Consider the following 20,340-nt stretch of genomic DNA (forward strand, 5'->3'; position numbering starts at 1 on the left):
GTTCAATATGTAGTGTGAGATAAATGTAGTTAAACCATTATTGTATTAAATTATTATTATTTATATAGTAAATGTCTTGTTAAGTGTGTATATTTCACGTGTTTGGCACATAGACTGTAGGTTTGGCACAAGTAGTCCTCGTTGTTACTGCTAAGTGTTAATAAAGTTCTTACAAAGCGGAAGCGGAAGTGAAGGGTACATGCTAATGAAAGTTAGCATTGTCGTTGCAACCGTGGCTCCCAGACTTGGTGACTTGCTTGTAGGGAATTTGCGGTGTTCACAGACTAGTCACGTGTATGTGTGTTAATGTTTTAATGCGCTAAAGCAGGTAAAGTGAATGTGTTTCGCTAACCCGCGTCAATTACTGAGCTAGCGTTAGCTTAGCTTCATCATTAACTTAGCTACACCATTAGCTTAATTGTCGCTACTGCTTTGTTGACGCCTGGCTGCAGAGGAGGTAAGTGCATCTGTTAGACTCATCTCCATCCAGATGTTTTTATATAAATGTCAGAATTAACACAAGCTCACAAACTATTTGTTCCTTGGTAGTTTGTAAAGATGTCACGTCCCGTTTGCTCAGACTTGAGCTGGGAACTGAAGTTAAACTTAACTCGTATCCAGTCAAACCAGTGACTTATCATCATGTCGTTGTTATTGCACAGATAGGGAAGCTGCATCATGGCGGACCCTGCACGAATCAAAACTGAGGACAAATCCTTGAGGAAAACCTCAGAGGATCATCCCAAATCAGAAGAAACCGAAGATGCAAAATCAGCGCATGAAAGCAAAGAGTCGTCTTCGCAGGATCCGTCCAAACAGGAGGTTAAAGCTGTGAGTTGTGCAGCTTCGTTTCTCTCAACAGCAGAGGAAGTGATGGAGTTCATATTAAACAACCTATGGACCTTTCCTCGTATTACTAAATAGCTTTACACCACCTCCCTGCTAAGAGACATTTGTTCACACTAGTGTCGTTGTGATGCCTGAATGGTTCTGATAACAAAACACTACTACTACTACATTGTTATTGTAAGTATAGAAATGACAACATTCTTTATATCCTGAGTTAGAGAAACAATAATCCTCTAATATCCCATTCAACACAATAAGCTCAACACAATGAAAACATCTTAAATTTTAAATGTTGCTTTAGTACAAGCAGCCATAAGAAAACATGTTTTCAATGAACGACTATCTGGTCTGAGTTTGGGTTGAATTCCGTAGTTTGGGAGAAAAACAAACAAACATGAAACTCACAGTATGCTTTTGATATCATAAAATGATTGCAAGGAAGACTAAGCTTTTGAGAAGGTGAATCCAGCTGATTTAAATTGACTTTACTCCATAAGTGAAAATGGAAAAAAATTCAAACAACAAACTTTAAAAGGTAAATTGGGTGTGGACACAATGTTAAAAAAACTATATCCAAAATTAAATCTCTATAAAATAAAACAATATACTTTACCAACTACTTTTACCATTACCATGGCTGTGTGTGTGGGGGGGGGGGGGTTACAAATGTCATCCCCTTGTTTTTAGTAGCTACAAATAATTTCATCTTCCTCTGTAAAGGAAACAGCAGCTGGAGAAGATGAGGAGGAAGGATCCTCCGGCCAGGCTTCCAAAAGACTGAAGGTGGAACCAGAGAAGAAGAAGGAGAAACGTCTCAAGGTTGATGAGGACGAAATACAGAAGATGCAGTAAGATCAAACATTTTAACTGAACAGAAATTTATTAAATTCTTGAAATTTGCACAAGCGTCTTTTTTGCTAAACTTCACCATCACCTTCTGCTCCCCCTGTTTTTTTAAGGGTTCTGGTGTCGTCGTTTTCTGAAGAGCAGCTGAATCGCTATGAGATGTACAGACGCTCGGCCTTCCCCAAGGCCGCTATTAAGAGGGTACGCTGTTCAAGACATTGACAAATTGTTCTTACGTTTTTGAAATTAGAAATTATTGTCTGAGGTTGTGAGTTCAAACCCTGGTTGATAACTCTGCTCATGTCTATTTGAGCAAAATGCATCTGGAAAAGCTCATTTTCCTCTTCCTCCCTCTTCCCATCTTCCTCCTATTCTTCCTCTAAATGTCCGGCACCCAACCCATTGTTGCTCATAGCAGCTAAATATGTTCTTCTCCCCCCCCCCCAGCTGATCCAGTCCATAACAGGATCATCGGTGTCTCAGAACGTAGTGATCGCCATGTCTGGTATTTCAAAGGTTTTTGCCGGGGAAATTGTTGAGGAAGGTGAGTGGCAGATTTACAAAGAATGTTCAGACAAAATAATTGACAATATTAATGTCTATATATAAGCTGACTTTATTTGGCCCATTTCTCAGCGTGTAAGATTATTAATGTCATGTTGTTTGTCTTTGTCCTCGCAGCGTTGGATGTTTGTGAGAAGTGGGGAGAAACACCACCTCTTCAGCCCAAACATATGAGGGAAGCCGTGAGGAGGTTGAAGAGCAGAGATCAGATTCCCAACACCAAGTTTAAGAACATTGTCTTTCACTGAGGCACCAGAGTTTGACATTGTCTGGGGATCATGGAGACAGAGAATCGGCTGTGATTAAAAACGTTGGGCCATCACGTGTCAAAATCCTGTCCTGGAACCATTTCAATGATCCTGCAGCCGACCAGGGGCTGATCATTCTCTAGCTCAGTGTTGACTGCAGCACTGAAGAATGAGCAGAAGAGTAAACCTGCCAATCACCTCTAGTTGTCAAAGCATAATGTTACGTTTAAATTTTATAAAATTCTATTCATGTATTATGGTTGTAAATACAGTTTTATACTCAAACAAGTACTATTTTGTTTTGGTGCCGTAGTTATTTTTATGATTCAGTGAACTTTGGACACATGGTCACACGAGATCTCATTAGTGGTGAACCTTGTCCTTCCTGTTCATTTCCAATCTGTGAGAGCGAGGAGGCGACTAATACATTTGCTTTCTGTGGCGAGGCAAGTTGCAGCGTGGTTGTGTGGACTTCAACCTGTGATATTTGCATCACATTTGCGTATGTGTGCCCTTATTGAGAGGAAGTGGTTTGGATGAGGGACAACAATGGAACCTTTTTTGCCAGATTTATTTCTCATCTTAGTTTGTTATTGGTTGACAAATAAATCAGATGTTCAGGTTTTATTTGGAAATATGTGACAAAATTCTCACTAGTAAAATGACACTTTGAACAGACCATGTTTTATACATTGGAAGAATTGCGTCATCGATTAAATCACAAAGACACAACTGAGAAGTGTTCAGCAATTTATTTATTCTGTCACCTTTTTCAAATATGTTCCACATACGTTGGTTCACAGAACCAGTTTTATATTAGTCTTGATGAAGTGGTAAAGACGATACAAAATTCAATGTAATTCTACATAAATGACAAAAATTACTGTCCACAGGGGCTGTGACTTCTGCGCCACTTAGGAAGATATCACAAGGAGTCCTCTGAAGTGATTTACATTAAAACAAGTGCAATTTCCAGTGAAGTTACTACACAAGTGCAAGTAATTCACGAGGCATATACAACATACATCACTTCAGCACATGCACCGAGAGAGAGGGAGAAACACACCCTGAAGTGAGTCCTGCTTCACTCTCCGTCCATCTCATCTTTTTTCATGGCACACTGGGTAAGGGTTCAGTTGTCATGGAAACCCTGGCCTGCTCTGGAGTGCAAAAAGGAAGTCGGCAGGTATCAGAGCACCAGTTTGTCTGCAGCTCAGGGACGCTACGTGTCACTGAGGCCTGACAGAGGAGTGAGCAACTCTACAGCTACATATGTCGCATCCAGAATGGGACGTTCAGTTTCGTACCACCACATGTTTGTTTACTGAGGCCATGCAAAAACATAAAACACCAAGAGCTGAGGAGAAGATCACAAGTACAAGTGACACTGAGGTTCAAGGGCAGAGTTGCTGCCTGGTTACACAGACTGAGGAGATGATGAGTCCACATGCAGTTGAGGGGGAAAAACACTAAAAACCTGACAGACGAGTAAATTGATTTTCTTTGATATAAGTAATGTTAAGAATTCAACATCAAACATATAGTGTTACTGTTCGTTGTCATGTTTTTGGTTCAAACTAAGTTTTCTTTTCTATTGCTTCAATATTTTACATTCCTCTTTAAGAATGGAAAAATATCACTCATAGCTTGCAAGGCAACCACAGATTGAAAAAATGATAAATACTAATGAATTCTGAATGAGCAGTGCTGTGGTGAGACACAGCCACCAGAGGTCTCCAGGGTACAGAATGAGACACTGACATGAGGTCATTTTCTAGAAAGAGTTCATGAAATCAATGTTACACTGATGAACTTATCCATCATTGTTTGAATCGATGCATGTAACAGATTTATGCATGAATAAAGGAAAGTGACAAATTTGAACTGGCAACCGGCCCCATAGATAAACTATCAGATCGGGGTGTAACATTGGGAAATATCAGTTTTTGTTGTGGGTTTGATAACATACATAAAACACAGTATGTGAGTATAAGCAGTACCGTAGCTTTTTTTAAATGTCACCTTCTTTGATTGATATGGCTTCAATACACCGTCGTCAATCTGGTCGCACAAAAACACAGGCGTTGACAAATCTGAATAAATACACACATGTAAAACAACAAACACAGTGAGCATTAAGTTCATCATGTCTGATCACTAAACATGATCAACGTGTACAGAGGTAATAACACAAGCAGTCTGACTTGTTTCCTGGCAAGCTACAATAACACGTTTCAAGAGGGTCAAGTATTCTATGTCTGGTTTTGCTGGTAAAATACCAAACTTCCACAGCAGAGAGTGAAAACACTAAACCGGTTACAATACTGAAGGTACCGTGCAACCTGCTCTCCAGAGCCGGGGGGGGGGGGGGGGACGAAAGGCGTGTCGTCTTTTGAGTGGACATTCTGCCACCGAGCACCGTTTCACAGTACAAAAGAAAAACGATAAACCTTTCACAGCTCGGAGAATAACACAACACTGGGGAATGAGTCGACCTGCTTTCTGAGAACAGAGAGAACTCGTTAAGTTTGTGTGACCACTGGTGATAAAACAACACAACACTGTGACACATCCCTCTCTCTATGAAAGCAGTGTTATGCTTCTTCCTTCTTTTCTTTTTTTATTAAATTAAAAAGTGCTTTGATTTCCCTACCTATTAAATCACATCTCCAACAACAGGTAATACCTATTTTATAATACTTGTAAAAGAAAAGAAAAAACATGGATCTATTGTATTTAACACTTAAACAGAGGAACTCTACGTCACTTAGCCTAACGTTATGACTATCTGTAAATGTGCTATGTGTAAATTAGCACTGTTCACAAAGCATGCTTGACGGTAACTTGTGTTGTATTTTGCAGAAGGAGCGACTGACGACTGTCTGGCAGTGTCAGTGCATGTGAAGAGGAGGTTTTGGCTTGTGCCTGACTCAACAGTTTCGTAACACTAATATTAAAGTGGAGAGGATTAAAGCTGGATGATGTTTACTCTGGCATGCTTTGTGACAAACACTGAAACCACACACTGAGTTCACTGTCCACACTAATGAATTAGTGAATGAAACAACCACAATAACTTGGGTTTAGTGACGCAGTGAGGAATATCGACACTGCCCAGTTCAAATATAGTACCAATAATGTACCTATAAGTTAGTCCGCTAGCTTCCCCTTTAAGTAGTTGTTATAAGGGCTCTTTTCAAATCTCATGAGTAGCATGATAATAGAATGGGAAGTGATCCAAAGCCTCAACTTTCATTTTCTTCTCAAACATGACTAATGCCCTGACATGTCTTTACGTGAGTCTTCAAGTTTCCTGACCTTCATCCTGATATGTCTGATCACAGTCAGTCAGCACTGATCAGGGGTCAGAGAGTAAACGCGGGGTCATACTTTCTGAGTTCCAGAAGGAGGCGCTCTCTGTCACTGAGGGCCTGGGTGAGGACAGCCTGGGCATCAGAGAGCTGGGACTCCAGAGTCTGTCTCTGTAAGTGCAGGATTATTGAATCGGTTAGTTTCAGCTGCAGGTAATGGAGGCGCTGGCTACGTGCTCCACGCCAAGAGGGCAGATATCAGATTCTGACAGACAGCAACAGGTGTCATTACGATACCATTACACAAGCTTGTATACAGAGATATTCAACAGCTCTGCTGTGTGTATCTTAGAGCTGACCAGTGATCAGTTTAACAGCTGTAATTAAGACTTATATCTGAAACATGAGTGGAAACTAATCTGAATGAGTCAAACTTTACTTCAGTTTGACAGGACTTTTAAGTTCTGATGAGGACATTTACATAATCTTTTTGTGTGTGGTTGAAAAAGAATCATAAATGCCAAATTTGATAAATAAAAATAAAAACATTTTACCATCTAAATTGTTTTGAGTCCTACTTTGTATATTTCATTTTTTAGATCAATCTTGTACAGCTGTATTTTGTTAGTTTAGGTTTCCCTTACCTCTCTCTTCTGTAGAACAGCACAGGAAGTGTCTGTGTTGTCTGGACCAGCCACAGGAGCACCTGCTAAGGATTCAATCAAAAGAGAAACCGTGACTATCACTTTCTGTTCATCATTCTGTGAATATGCAAAATAATAATAATGTGTCTTCTCTTGCCCACCTTTGAGCCTCATGATGCCATCGTCACTGCGCTCCAGGAGAAGCTGATCCACGATGAAAGTGGCTGGGACAGGTTGAGGGGCTGTGGGATAGTTTCTAGGGCCATCATCCTAAAAAAAACAAAGAACGAGGGATCCTGGTAATTCACATATCTCCAAATAAATCAACCCTGGCTGCAAATTGCTGCTTCATGCTCTTTACTCCAAGAGATTACAGATTAAATTCCATTTACTTCTAATTACCAGGACCAGCCACTTAGCGAGGTCTTTCTGTTTACAACAACTGAACAATTTGTTGAGGTCGTTCAGTTCAGTGGAGAAAAACATGTTGACATCCAATCGTGTCAAATATTCTGACTTTGCTTGACCCCAAATCCAAACATGACCAAGAACCAACCTTCATGGTGATGGTGATGTTGCTCATGTGTAACTTCATCGGTTGGCCATCAACACTGAATTCGTCTTCGAGGAAAGGCCCGATGTTAGCCACTGTGGAGGCTAACAACTCGGCCTGGCAGTCCTGCACTCTCACATCCAGGAACCCCAGAGACTCAGCCAGGGAAGAGTGTCGGGCTGCAGACGGACCCATTTCTGCTCGCATGCGCACCACTGGAGACCCACCTCGCCTGTCCTGGTTCTGGACTGGTCCACCTGGAGCTGCAGAAACAAAAGGAGAAGATACATTTGTGTGAAAACTTTACACTGCAACCAGTTACTGCAGGCTTTCTTTTTTTTTAGCAAGTTAGAAACCATGTTTTGATTTGAAGGCATGTATACAACAGAAGAAAAAGAGTGCTTATAAGTTTTGTGTTTATACTATTCAACTCAGTAGTGGTGCCAATCCTTAAACCTGTCATGATTTGTTTGTTTGAAATTAAAGAGAATTTAAATTAAACTTAAATCAAACTTCTGGATTGCCAAGGAAGTCGATTGATCCTATTTCTTAATCCCTTTTTCTTAAATTTATCCAAAAAACTAATCTACATATTAGCTTTTGTAGAATGTGATTAGCACCTGTAAAATATGGAGTGTTGCATAGGACTCATAGGAAAGAGACTTTAATTTATAATAACCAGTTTACCTTGTACGAGCCCAGTCAGCACGTCAGACACCTTGACGGTGCCCATCTGCACAGGGCTCAGACTTTGGGCTTCCACAGCCACAACTTGGTTTTCTCCCTTTACTTCCATGGTACATGCTGCTCCACTCATGATCAGTAACAACACCGAAGACTGTAACCACAGCACAATGAAGTCACACTTTAATTGATTTGAATTATTCTTTGAGATATTATTTGTTTAGGCACATAAACAACCAATAATTTATTTGTATCGAACTTTATATTATAATAGTAACCCACCATGTCCTGGGACACGTCCTCAGTACTTTGGGACAGGGAGCTGCTGAGGTCGGCTGATGAACCCCCCTCTGTCCCCGGGGCGGGGCTTCCCCGGCTGCCTAGTGGAGTGTTGTTGGGTCGCATGGACTCCACACCTGACTCTGGAAACAAAATATAAAGCTGCAGTAGGTGTCACCTGAGGTATTCAGAGAATTTGTTATGGAAACTTTCAAATACCTGAGTCCATGAGAATAACAAAATTGTCGCTGACGTCACTATCCACATGATTCTCATCAGGTAGGCTGCCCTCCAAGATAGCACTATCAAAGGAATGCTGGGAAGGAGACTGCTTCATTGGTTGGTGACGCAGGCCGGCAGCCAACGAGGGGGAGGACTCTTCTGAACGCTGGACCTGTTCCCTATGAAAACACAGTCGTTAAGGGACAGCCAGAGAAAGCATGTAGTGCACAGCAGGGGTCCAGGCACACAAACAATCGTATTGTTGCCACCAACAGCCCAGCAGGAGAGCATTGGCACTTACTTTTGACTGAACAGTTTGCTCATCCCCGAGCCACGACTCAGGATGCTAAATGCATCTTTTGTTATTGAAAACGCCCCTTTTGTCAGGTCCAGCGAGGCACTGATGGCATCTTTAGTCGCATCCTTGGTGACGTTAATGGCGCTTGACAGCTCTCCCTCCAGGCTAAAGCTGGACGGCACGCGGGAGAGGGCAGGGGAGTGTCCAGGTGACAGGGGGGGTGAGAGGACAGCATTGTCCACTTTTGTTGACAAACCGCCCTGCTCCGGCCCCTCCTCCACAGCCTCACACGCCTCCTCCACGTGTTCATCCTGATCAAACGCAGAGGAGATGCCGTTTTCCAACCCACCGTCCTCCAGGACCCCCTCTGCCGAGTGATGAATCGGGGAAATATCAGAGTCTGTCATGCTGTCTGTCTCTGGAGTGTGGGGGACCTCTTCCTCTGGCTCTGAGCTGACTGGTGGCAGCAGGAGACCTAGTTCTGCTGAGTCCACCAGAAGGGCAACGCAAACAGAAGCAGGGTTGTTTGTCTTCTGGCCACGAGCCTGTTTAACATCTCGCAGATCCCGGCCCAGCTCGGCCCCCAACCGAGCCATGGAATCCTTCATTCTCAGCAGTGCTACATACTGGTAGTGGTTGAGCCACAATTTCACTGGAGTGTTAGTGTGAACCAGGAAGTGGATGGAGGCAAGTGAAGCCGGTTCCTGTTCTGGAGAAGGCTGGTGGGCTCTGCTGGGACTGGAGGAGGAAGATGATGAAGCGCTTTTAAAGGCAGCAGGCTGACAGATCCACACGGACACAGCAAAGGGCTCGACAAAGGGCTGGGTCCGGCCTTTGGGGAATCGCCGAGCTCCATCAAAACCCAGGGTTACACGGGACAGACTGAGGGACCAGACGTCCTGGGATCGTAACTGCTTTCCCTCTAGAGGTTGAGGCTCCGTCTCTTGGGAGTGATGGAGGAAGGACGAGGGGATGGGGTGGAAGGCACTAAGGTCTCTGGGGTAAGAGCAGGGTGACGTGGGTTGGAAGAAAGAGCAGCTGGCAAACTTGTCATAGATGGTGTGGAGGTCAGCTCTAGAGCCATGGGGGCAGAGGCGACTGTTGCTGAGAGCCATCTGGGGAACAGTAATGCATAGAGACTGTGGACGCTCTGGATGGTCCAGTATGGAGGAATCCAAGGGAATGATCAACTATAAAACAAAAAAATTACATTACTTTTAAAGATGAACAATTAATGAAACAAATACAAAAACAAAATCACAAACATATACTACAAACCGTTGTGTATTCACCTTAAGCTGAGCTGTATCCATGCGGACGTCCAGATGCTCTTCAGCCTTGCTACTGTCTTGCAAATGGTAGAAAGCTTTGACCTGGTCCAGCGTGTGCAGCAGACCCCTGGAAAACAGATTGATCCACAGCACGCTGGCTGGGTCCACACACAGCTGCAGGCCGTTCAACTGGCCATACAGGTTCGAGGTGGGCACTGGAAGAAAGGAAGAAGGCAGGAGATGTTGATGGGGGGAGAATTCTTACATCATCAATTATAACTAACACAAAGTAAAAAATTTTAACATATCCAAGAAAAATATGTTGGCGGTGACGAAAACCTTCTGTCGTGTGAATGTAGCAAAGCAGAAGCACACATCCGCTTTGAAATACAACACCATACAAAAGAATGTGAGTAAAACTGACACATTTATCTTAACTTAACGATAAACTAAAAGATAAGTTGGTACCTGAGAGACTTGGGTTGTCAGGAAAGTAGTACTCAGTGAACTGCAGATGAATTGCTGGTACGCAGTCTGGCAAAGCTTTACGGTTACAGGACAATAAAGACTGGGTCTTCTTGTTCTGACGGCCCCTTGTAGACACCTGCAGGTTGAGGATAGAGACAGTAGTGGAAATATCACTAAATGTGGGATTTGAGACACAATAAATCAATAACTCAACAAAAGTAAACATATGCTGCACAGAACAGAACTAAAACACCTGAGTCTGCATATCAGTGACTTCCTGTCTTAAGGTGGGGGTGGTGTCCACACACGAATTTACATACAGAAAGTGTCTCTCGTTCTAACAAATGAGGAACTACAAGTGTTTTTAACTGAAAATAACCCAGAAAGCAATCTCGTTCTTTTGTGATAAAAAAAAAGTGTGAAATGCAAAACGTGCCCGAGAGTCTAATTTGAATAGAAGGGGGGTTTCTCCATCTTGGATGAAAGACGAAACAGCAGGTGAAGTGACATTTATGGTGTTATTGTGTTCTCACTGAGAATACAGGAGTAATTTTGCTTAAAACATCAGGAATTTCATATTGAATTCTGTGGTCTTTAGTAAAGCAACACCAAGAAGCAGTCTGTACTTACAAGGGTAATTTGATGCCAAATGTTTACACATCATCCCATTAATATGTCAAATCAGCTCCTGTTCAAACAAACTGAATGGCTGTTCCGCAAAGTCTGTCATGCAGATGCCTCCAAGGCTGATAATCTGACACTGTCTATTCCAATTTGAATCAAATGCAAGAGATGATCACACTGCAGCACATGAGAATCCGAGGAAGAGCAGACTGTCCCTCTCTTTCCATCTTCAAAATGTCCAAGGCGACTGTGTGAAGTGATTTTAACATTTTTGAATGGAGACTCATATCTGCAGTATATTTAGTGTTATTGTCACAGAACTATTTTCAACATCCACTCATGTAATCTATACTGTCATTATTGTAATCCACAGTGGGGACCTGGTGGTCACATCTGGGGATATCATTTTCTGAGTTAATTCTTTAAGATATAATTCTACAGGAGTTGCTGCTCTGTTCTCTGTGCTATGATCCACAGCAGATAACCACCTTTTAATTGGAGAGTAAAGCTTCTGTCAGAGCAGGTAAATCAAATCAGCTGATGATAAAAGCTTGCCTGGTGAATGTCCACGTCATCCACCCTGACCACCACGCAGCTCGACCGCAGCCTCTTCAGCGATGACCCGGTCGGAGCAGTGCTCCTGGGGGTCGTCTGTTCTTTGTCAGACTGTCCATCTAACGTGTTTACACAGGAGAGTAAACACTTTAAATAACTCGCTTCCGCACAAGCAAAACAGAAAACACAGATTTTTATACAGATAAGGATTTTTGCCTCCTCATAAAAATGTTATTCTTATAGAACCATATGTAGGTTTGTATGTCGTAGTGTTACCATCACCACTGTGCACCAGTTCTCATTGATAATGTGATGTTTACAGCATCTCAGTTGTTTTTCTGCCATTTGACTGTAGCTACGAAGATTCAAAATAATCACGATTTTGTGTCCACTTCCTTTACAATCACATCACTCAGTCTTCATCAGCAGATGGAGTTTGCTCAGTTGCCATGGAAATGTATTTGTTGATATATGGGGTGTCATAGCAATTTGCAATTAGTGTTTCAGAGATTAACCATGGCAACAGATCCATCTCCAACCAAACTTTTAGAAAGTGGATTTTAAGTTTGAACTGTAATCAAACCATTATTTCTTATGTTCAGCAACGAGGAAAGAAACTAATTATTTTAATGAAAATTCAAACCTCTACATTCATTCCTACCTTGGCCTGGCTTTGCAGGACAGTCCTTGGTTGGCCGGGGCCCCTCAGTGTGTGGCCCTGGGAGCCCGGAGGCCTCTACTCTCCTGTGGTACTCCTGCAGCAGTTTCCTAGCCCACTGGGCCTGAGCCTCCATGGCTCCACTGTGACGCTCCCAGTGTCGACACCCATCAGCTGGATTAGAGAAATATCAAAAAGCAACTATGATTCAGCAATCAGCAATTATTACTTACTCCAGTCTGCAAATTGTTTAAAGAATGTATTTGAACAAAATATATGAAAAATAAACTAATCAAAATTGCAATTAAGGGCTCACACGTGGAGAGTCATGCTTTAACTATTTAAAACTTAAACAGATCTCTTGTTGCAAGTCTACAACCCAGTAAAATGTGGAAAAGCAAAGGAGTCATAATAGTTTTCAAACCCCATTATCCAAACGTGCAGATACAGAATATGAACTGTGTAATTTGTGTTACAGTTTCCTATTTTCATATTCGAAAACCTGTTATATAAAATAAAAGCTTTTTTAAAACTTTGTTTAATTGACCATAAGGGCTTGGAGGCTGATCTACATTCTATACTTCAGGAATTCCACAAGGACTAATGGCACTGGGCACACTCTCTCAGGCCATTAGTCTGCTTGAATAGTAATCCTCCTAACAGCCACTCTTAACTGGACGCTGTGGTTTTCGGTCGGACAAGTGCAAAGCCTCAGGGAAAGCGGCAGTTAAAATATGGTCGCAGTCATCCCACTCACCAGGTCTGTGGATGGGATAGTAATCAAAACCCAGCTTCCTGAAGGTCAGCTGCATCGCACCCTGCAAACCCGGAGGAGGCTCATCTGTGCAATATCACATTACAGCCGTTAAAAACACCATCACATGAAATACTTAGCAATTTACTCAAATTTAAGGGTTATTTTGAGAGTACGATCTTGGCTTTACACCCATACAGAGCAGCAGAAAGATACTGGAGTTACAAGAGAATTTCAATAGCTGATGCTTTTAGCACATGATGAGTTCTTCCCAACAAACCTTCATCCATTGAAGAACTATCGTTGCATATGTGTAAGTCCAAGCGGGATATGAATGTGTGGTACGAAGACTCCTTTACATCGTAGAGATCAAAGTATTGGCTCATGTTGTTGGGGGTGCCGGTCGGAGCAGGCGGGGGCTCCGTCCACAAGCTGTGGAGGCCAGGAGACGGAGGAGACGTCTGAACCACAGAGGGAAGGAAAACATCTCAGAATGAACAACCAACAAAATTAGGAAAAAGTTTCTCGCAATACAAATTCCCTTCTACAGAAAGCTCAGTGTCAGAGTCTTTCTCAGTGTCCTTGTAAGAGGAAACTGAATGAATGCATAACTGCAAACCAATCTGGAGTCTGACGTTGTATTGGTGGATGCGCTGAGTATGTTCTATTTATAGTAACAACTTTATTTTTATATTATGCATAGACAAGATCAAAATCAGCTGAAAGTGCTGATGCGAGGCTTTAACACAGTAATTTTCTTCATGTGTGGAGTGTAACTTTTTTATAAAAAATACATAAAAATGAGTTGATATAATAACATTTTAAATAAATGTTTTTGTTTTGTTTACTGTATTATAATTATATTTATGTAACATTTCTAAATGAAAATAGTGGAACTTCTTGTATTTTAACAAACCTCAAACTGTAACTGTAATATTTGTAAATTAATTTTAATTTTTTGTGTTTTGTTGTTGTTGTCTCTGTCCATTTTCTTGCATTCAGGTTCCTGGCAGCTTTATACTTAAAGTTAAATCGATGTTTGTCTGAAAACATTCATTTCATTGTCAAACATCAAATCAATTGAAATGTATGACTGAATCAAGCTTAGATGTTTTAATCCCGACCTTGGCCAAGATTATCCTTTAAAACAAATGAAGTATGTGTAGTTTAAACTTCTCAATGTATATTTTTTTAACCAATCATCAGTGAGCAGGAAGGAGGCGGTACCTGCAGGGATTCAGCGGTCATGCTCTTCCTCTGCTGGGCCGACTTCTCCATGGCCTCGCTGAGAGATTTGGCGTAATGAATGATCGCTTTGAGCTGAGAGTCGGTCAGCACCCACAGCAGGTCGTCCAAAATGAAGAGCAGCTTGGACGCCAACACATTACAGTCCTTTATCTGGATAGAACAATGAAGAATTCAACAGTTGGGACAAATCATTTGTAATTGAGATGACTTTACACATGTGATATCTAACCAATCCCAGGAATAGTAGAAACACAGTCGTACTTTGCGTTTCAGAGCGATGCGAATGCGTCCCTGGTTGGTGATGAGACGTAACGGGGTGCTGCCGAGGTCCTGGTCATCACTCTCAATGGCATCCGCCTCGATTCGTAGACTCTGCCAGTTGATTTCTTTGAATGTCAAAACCTAATGGAAACAAATCAAATCAAAATTGAAAACGAAAAAAGCTCAAATTTCCAACATTTATATGGAATTATTGCTACTGGTGTGGTAAGGGTAAGATCTGTTTTTAGACAAACAGAGTAATAAAAAGCAATTCCCTCTAAGTGGATTATAAGATCTCATTCTGAAAGGTTGCTCATCTTAACATTGTCCCTCCAGCTAATAAAGTGCAAGCAGGGCACTTATGTTTTCTGTGGTAGAAGATTGTATGTAGTGGGTTAATGAAAGTGTACCTCTCCTCTCTTTGGGTCGGTGACGCGGGTGTAGCGGAGGTCACTGCGCTGCCATGTGGGGTTGAGGCTGTTGCCTTGTAGCTGCCAGAGCTCAAAGGAGGCGTGGAAGGCCCGAGCCTGCACCTTGATGGTGATGGAGTTGATTCTAACAGACATGCCCTCCACCACTTTCTCAGCGAAGCCGTACTCGCTGTGAATGCAGAATATTAAGATGAGCGAAGGCACAGTTTACCGTGTTACATGACATGTGATGTGGTTCAGGATTCATCGTTAGATGCGTAGACTGACCTCTGGCCTGCTGTGATAGCGATAGGAGAGGGGCCGTTGGGTGGACGAGGCTCTTCACACGTCCTCATCTCCACCTCGACCTTATCCAAGAACTGCACAAGGGAGGAAACCAATACACAGCATACCACTGAGATAGGGTACATAGAGATGGCCTAATATTTACCGATGATAAGCAGCCTATGGTGCAGTATAACAGTAGAATATCTGTAAAGGGCACTGCTGGAGTCATGCCACAGTTTGCTTATTTTGGATTAAAACACAGGGGAAGCTTAGTGTTGAAGAAATGTGGAGGAATTCTGCAGAGGGACAAAAATAGAACTGTTCTTTACCAGGCAGATAGGGCTTGTTTTCAACTTCGTCCATTGTATCTGAAAAGAAAGGACAGCAGGGTCAAGAGCGTCAGTCACGAACACTTGCCACAGCATTCTGCACTGTTTGTCATTCACCGAGCACAAGGGCACAGTGACACTCAAGCTCCCACAACATGAAGCAGGGGCAACAACAATAACCTTCATTTCTGCCAAACTGCCTGTGCTGCTGTTTGTTCAGCAGCACAGGCCCAACACAGGAAGTTAGAGAAATAATGTGTGATTTTATGATTAGAAAAAATTTTAAAAAAGGAAAAGGATAATAATGTTCATAATGTTTGGGATCAAACAAGGTTAACAAATATTAAAAAGAGTTTTTATGACATGACATTTGTAAATAGGCAAATTGACCCACCCATTAACTGGAATTACCACATGGCAGTCGTATGCCTCTGTTCACCATATACAGTAACTATCTCCCCTACTATGGATTATGTTGCTGAATAATGGCCGTTCAAGTGTCTGTGCAGAACATTATGATCTCACAGTGAATGTGACCTGTGACCTTTTGGATATTATATATCATTATAATGTCCTTCTACACATTAGTCCGATTTTTCTCTCCTAATAAGTGCATTGAACCCTGAGTCATGGTCCCAAAAATAAAGGAGGATCAGCCAACACGAAAACATAATGCGTTGTGCCACGGCTGTTGCCAGCAAAGAGGCATTGCAATCCATTAAACAGTCTTTATCTCTGGGAGCCTGAAAACAAAAGAGTGTTTGTATAAACTAATATCACAGTTCAAGTTTCAAATTAAAGCTTTTTTAGAGAAGTAAGTCTGAAGCATTTCTAAAGAAATAGTAAAAGAAAAACATGAAATTGTGAAGGAGAGGTTTTGAAACAGGAGTCACTCTGTTGACTGGTTGCAACACCACAAACCTCATTATTGGGTTGAACTGAAATTACTACATCATGGTTGTATGTCTCCACCAACCAATCAAGTTACACTTCACATTCAGGTCTATCCGGACTCCTAAAATGGATGTAGAGACCTTTAGTGTCTGAGGTCGCAGCGACCTTGACATTTGACCACCAATTCCTATCAGTCATCCCTGAGTTTGTGCCAGAAGTCATGAAATTCTCTCTGGTAATTCCTTTGAGCTCAATTTGAAGATATTCCCGCAACGCCAGGTCACGTTCAAAAGGCCAAAAGGCGTTTTATGAAATCACAGAGACCCTCATCCTTGCGCCCAAAGCGAATTCCTGAGATATTGTGTTTTCAAGAGTGAGTGGGACGGACAGATGGACGGATATAAAACCTCCAACTGTCACTGGTGTGGAGACAGATAAAATGAATGCTATAAAAGAAAGCTATAAAATAGCTTTGGGTTTATTTAGTCAATAAAATACAGAACAGCTGCAAACATAAAACAAACTAAGATACATACATACATACACACAAACATATGCAATACCTGTGTGTAATATTGGACTTTAAAGCTACTTTTAAATGTCATGTTTTGGGGATTATTTGAGAGCACAAAGCAGCTCCTTACAGCTCAATGTACATCGGGAGCCAGTATATCTCAGGATCACTTTAGCCTCTGGCCTGATGTGTCCCTCTGAATCACGACATGCTCTCCATTATCAACAAGCAGCGCTGGTCTGGGAGATCACAACGTCCTCTCTGCGGTGCCTCCAGCGATTGTGGCACTGCCACTGCTTATTTGCTCAGTGACTCTACACACTTTCAAAAGCACCTCTTTGGCGTTAATAAACAGGAAACCTTTGATTAGTATGAGAATCAACAAGGAGACAAGAGTCAAATTTACATAATTGGTGCAGCATTTCTGCAGCAGCCCTGGTGTTTCAATAGAAAAGGGAGAAAGCTTCACTCGTCAGACCAGCCACACAATCAGGTTTGACGGGTCAGGAACGTACCCTGATGGCGGCTTTGTTGCAGTAGACCCGTGTGACAGCCAGCCAGGTCGGCAGGTCAAGCATGTTCTGCAGAACCTCCTCATCGAGTTCAAGGTTGGACAGCTGCCCCTCCCCCTTCAACGTGCTCAGGTTGATCTTGTCCGGGGACAGATTCTTGGTGAACCTGAGGAAAGGAACCAGATAAATATGTTAAAGCTAATTGTGTTAGAGGCGAAAACACACAGGCTGAATCTGGAGAGGTTCAGTGTAACTTCTATCAGGGAAACACCAGCATACGTCACTAATGACCTGGAAGATAAAAATGAATTATGCAGCTTGACTAAGATGAAGCAGTGCATCTGAATGAGTCATCCTGAGAAACCGTAGCAGCCTCCTTTGCTTGAGTAAAACCCACGCAGCCGCACTCCTCAACTAGGTTAAGAAGGCTAACATAGGGAGCTCCAACACCCTACAGCCCAACGCAGGGTGAGTATAGGAGCAATCGGAGCAAATTGATTTGTCACGTATTTTTTATTTTGCATACATCACATGATCGAAAACTGTTCTGACGAATCCATGTGACATTTTGGAAATCCACCAAGAAATGGTGCTGAAAAAGCCACAGAAACCTTGAGTGTGGCTCACAGCTTGGAGACGTGAAAATAGAGTGAATTTTGTTACAGCTGTTAACATTGTTTGTCCCAACACCTCGCTGCACCTGATATACCTGACAAGCCGGTCAAAAGCTACTCAGCACAAGAATAACGGCTCAACACAACCTGATCAACTGCTTTCCTAAAACTAACGTTTCATATTAACTCCTCCCCCCTCGAGGTATAAAAGGACGTTGACATGTCTGAACATACAAAACAGCTTTGACTCAACCGTACGACTTATTCCGTTTTCAAACAAGTGCCAGATCGGCAGATAAGAGTGTAAAGAAGTGATTTGTGTTGTGTGCATGATTAACAACTAAACATTTTTAACAAAGACTAGTGTTTCTATTATTTCTTAAATAGGCTAATTGCTGAGATTAACATGGTTTAAGAAAGGATGAAATTCCACAGTTTCTTTAGGTAAGAAAAGAAACCATTGTGATAGTATCCTGCAAATGCACAATTGTTTAGTTTAATGATTGCAATATAAAACAATTAACACAAAAGGATCAGCCTTTAAGTGTCGATTCAATTTAAACCCAACAACCCTCAGTAGTTCACTGTGTGTAAATATAACGCTCCATCTGTATGTTTAGGGCAAAACATACAGTGGCTGTGAACTTTATTATCGCCCATTAACAGAGATGCTGTGTCCTATGTGGAGCAAATAATTGTTTTAATCATTCAGTGACAGCGACAACAAGGAGGAAAATAACCATCAGTCGAATAGAAAGCCACATACTGTTCACACTCGAGATCAACATTAGCCTTTACCCCGTCCAGCCGGGCTACGAGGGGCCTTTTAAACACATTTCACCCAAATTACATTAGTTCACTGTGAGCTGTGCTAAACTGAGAGCGACAGAAACACATTTTGCCTAAATAAAAACTAAAAAGGAAATAGATCCAAGCGTGAAGGAGGATATCAGAGGACATTTAGGTTAAAAACATTATGTAAATGACCTCATTTCAAGTCGAATATGAATGTCTGGGCTGACGGACACTTGATGACACCACAGGTCTTTCTGTTGTCTATTTACATTTGAAGAAGTGGTCACCAATTACTTCAATTGTATTGGATTTGGCTGCTACACTGTTTACCCCAGAAACTCCAAAAGTGTTTTGTGGACTCAAACATTTCACCCACCCCTCCATCGGCATAGTGCTGAGTAGATAATGAGTGGATTTTCATTTTGGGGTTAACTATCCCTTTAATGTGTCCACAGACATACATGAGAATTATTGCTACTTCAAGTACAGCAATTAAATAATCATAATGATATTTAGGGCCCTGAACCACTAAGATATATAAGTAGACAGTTGGGTAAAGGCAGAGGAATCATTGGGGATCATTTAATCTAATATAGCAGCTTTCTAAAGCACATTTTAACGCAGAATACAGACGTTTTAGTCTTATTATTATATTATTGTTAACCACACACACACACACACACAGTTGGTAAAGTGATGATGTGCTGAGATGATTGTCTGTCTTCACTGTCTCTGTCAAACCTCCTCTTGTTCCCCTCGTGTGCAGCTCCACAGTTTGTGAATCGGTGCAAATGACAGACAGTTATCTGAGTTACATTCACTGACGCTGGACCCATCCTGCAGCCGAGCTAACAGGCTAACGCGCAGACGAGCCGGACACTTACCGGGACAAATGTTTCAGGATTTGCTTTTTGATGATTCCGGCCATTTCTCCTCGGGTCTGTGTCGCACTGAGCAGCGGTTCTCCCGGTTAAACAAACACGTACCAGCCGGTGGGAGCCTCCATTCTGAGCAGGGAGCTAACTGTGAGCATCTTCTGCTAACTGCTGCTGCTGCTGCTACACAGCTACACTGCTAAACACCGGACGCACACATATGCACACATGCACAAAAAACACACACACACATTTTCTTTCTTTCTCTCTCTCTTTCTCTTTCTCTCTCTCTCTCTCTCTCTCCCACACACACACACACTCTCTCTCTCCCACTCACACACACATAATAAACTATAGCAAGAAAACACAACACAATGCTGCCATCTGTTGGGTGTTCAGGGAAGGAACGTGTGGGTGACAATCATAATATTAACAATAACAATTATAATAAACTTTATACTATGTTAAAAAAAAGCCATATGGTTTAATTATTGTATAATATACGCAGTTACTTCTACTTCTTCTTATGTGTTTACAATAACAACGTTGCAATTGAAACAACATGAAGTGTGCTATGGGCATTGGGCAGATACAGTTGTTAGCCTGGGTGGCCATGTTTTTTTTTTTTTACAGTAGCCCAGACTGGACAAACTAAACACCTTTTGAGTTTTCAATAACAACTGAACTGAATTGAAGTTGCTGCAACATGCAACTTCACCACTAGATGTCACTACATTCTACACACTGCACCTTTAAGGAAAGGAAAAGCAAT

General features: G+C 41.9%; 2 protein-coding genes across 6 annotated transcripts; one reads left to right on the plus strand and one right to left on the minus strand.

Moving 5' to 3' along the window:
• The first annotated feature begins 162 nt into the window (after nt 1–162).
• taf11 (TAF11 RNA polymerase II, TATA box binding protein (TBP)-associated factor) lies at nt 163–3,381 on the plus strand. Of its 2 annotated transcripts, none has more exons than XM_034590472.1 (6): nt 163–457; nt 663–822; nt 1,570–1,697; nt 1,809–1,896; nt 2,143–2,239; nt 2,377–3,381. In XM_034590472.1, exons 2-6 carry the CDS (start codon nt 679–681, stop codon nt 2,505–2,507), a joined length of 588 nt encoding a protein of 195 aa, XP_034446363.1. In that variant the 5' UTR covers nt 163–457; nt 663–678; the 3' UTR covers nt 2,508–3,381. The 2 variants fall into 2 exon arrangements, with proteins under 2 accessions (XP_034446363.1, XP_034446362.1); XM_034590471.1 differs by having other exon boundaries at nt 165–457; nt 663–831.
• uhrf1bp1 (UHRF1 binding protein 1) lies at nt 3,245–19,961 on the minus strand. 4 transcript variants are annotated; one of them, XM_034590470.1, is made up of 21 exons: nt 19,578–19,961; nt 17,288–17,450; nt 15,365–15,403; nt 15,036–15,127; nt 14,748–14,937; nt 14,338–14,478; nt 14,056–14,226; nt 13,109–13,289; nt 12,832–12,915; nt 12,078–12,248; nt 11,417–11,535; nt 10,238–10,373; nt 9,791–9,984; nt 8,502–9,688; nt 8,198–8,379; nt 7,982–8,121; nt 7,703–7,853; nt 7,019–7,278; nt 6,624–6,732; nt 6,463–6,527; nt 3,245–5,989 (listed from the first exon to the last, which is right to left on the minus strand). In XM_034590470.1, exons 1-21 carry the CDS (start codon nt 19,619–19,621, stop codon nt 5,873–5,875), a joined length of 3,936 nt encoding a protein of 1,311 aa, XP_034446361.1. In that variant the 5' UTR covers nt 19,622–19,961; the 3' UTR covers nt 3,245–5,872. The 4 variants fall into 4 exon arrangements, with proteins under 4 accessions (XP_034446361.1, XP_034446360.1, XP_034446359.1 ...); XM_034590469.1 differs by having other exon boundaries at nt 12,066–12,248; nt 19,578–19,824; XM_034590468.1 differs by having other exon boundaries at nt 6,463–6,524; nt 12,060–12,248; nt 19,578–19,824.
• Nucleotides 19,962–20,340: the final 379 nt, after the last annotated feature.

The sequence above is a fragment of the Hippoglossus hippoglossus genome, chromosome 7, assembly GCF_009819705.1.
Source record: "Hippoglossus hippoglossus isolate fHipHip1 chromosome 7, fHipHip1.pri, whole genome shotgun sequence".
In the NCBI taxonomy this organism is placed as follows: domain Eukaryota; kingdom Metazoa; phylum Chordata; class Actinopteri; order Pleuronectiformes; family Pleuronectidae; genus Hippoglossus; species Hippoglossus hippoglossus.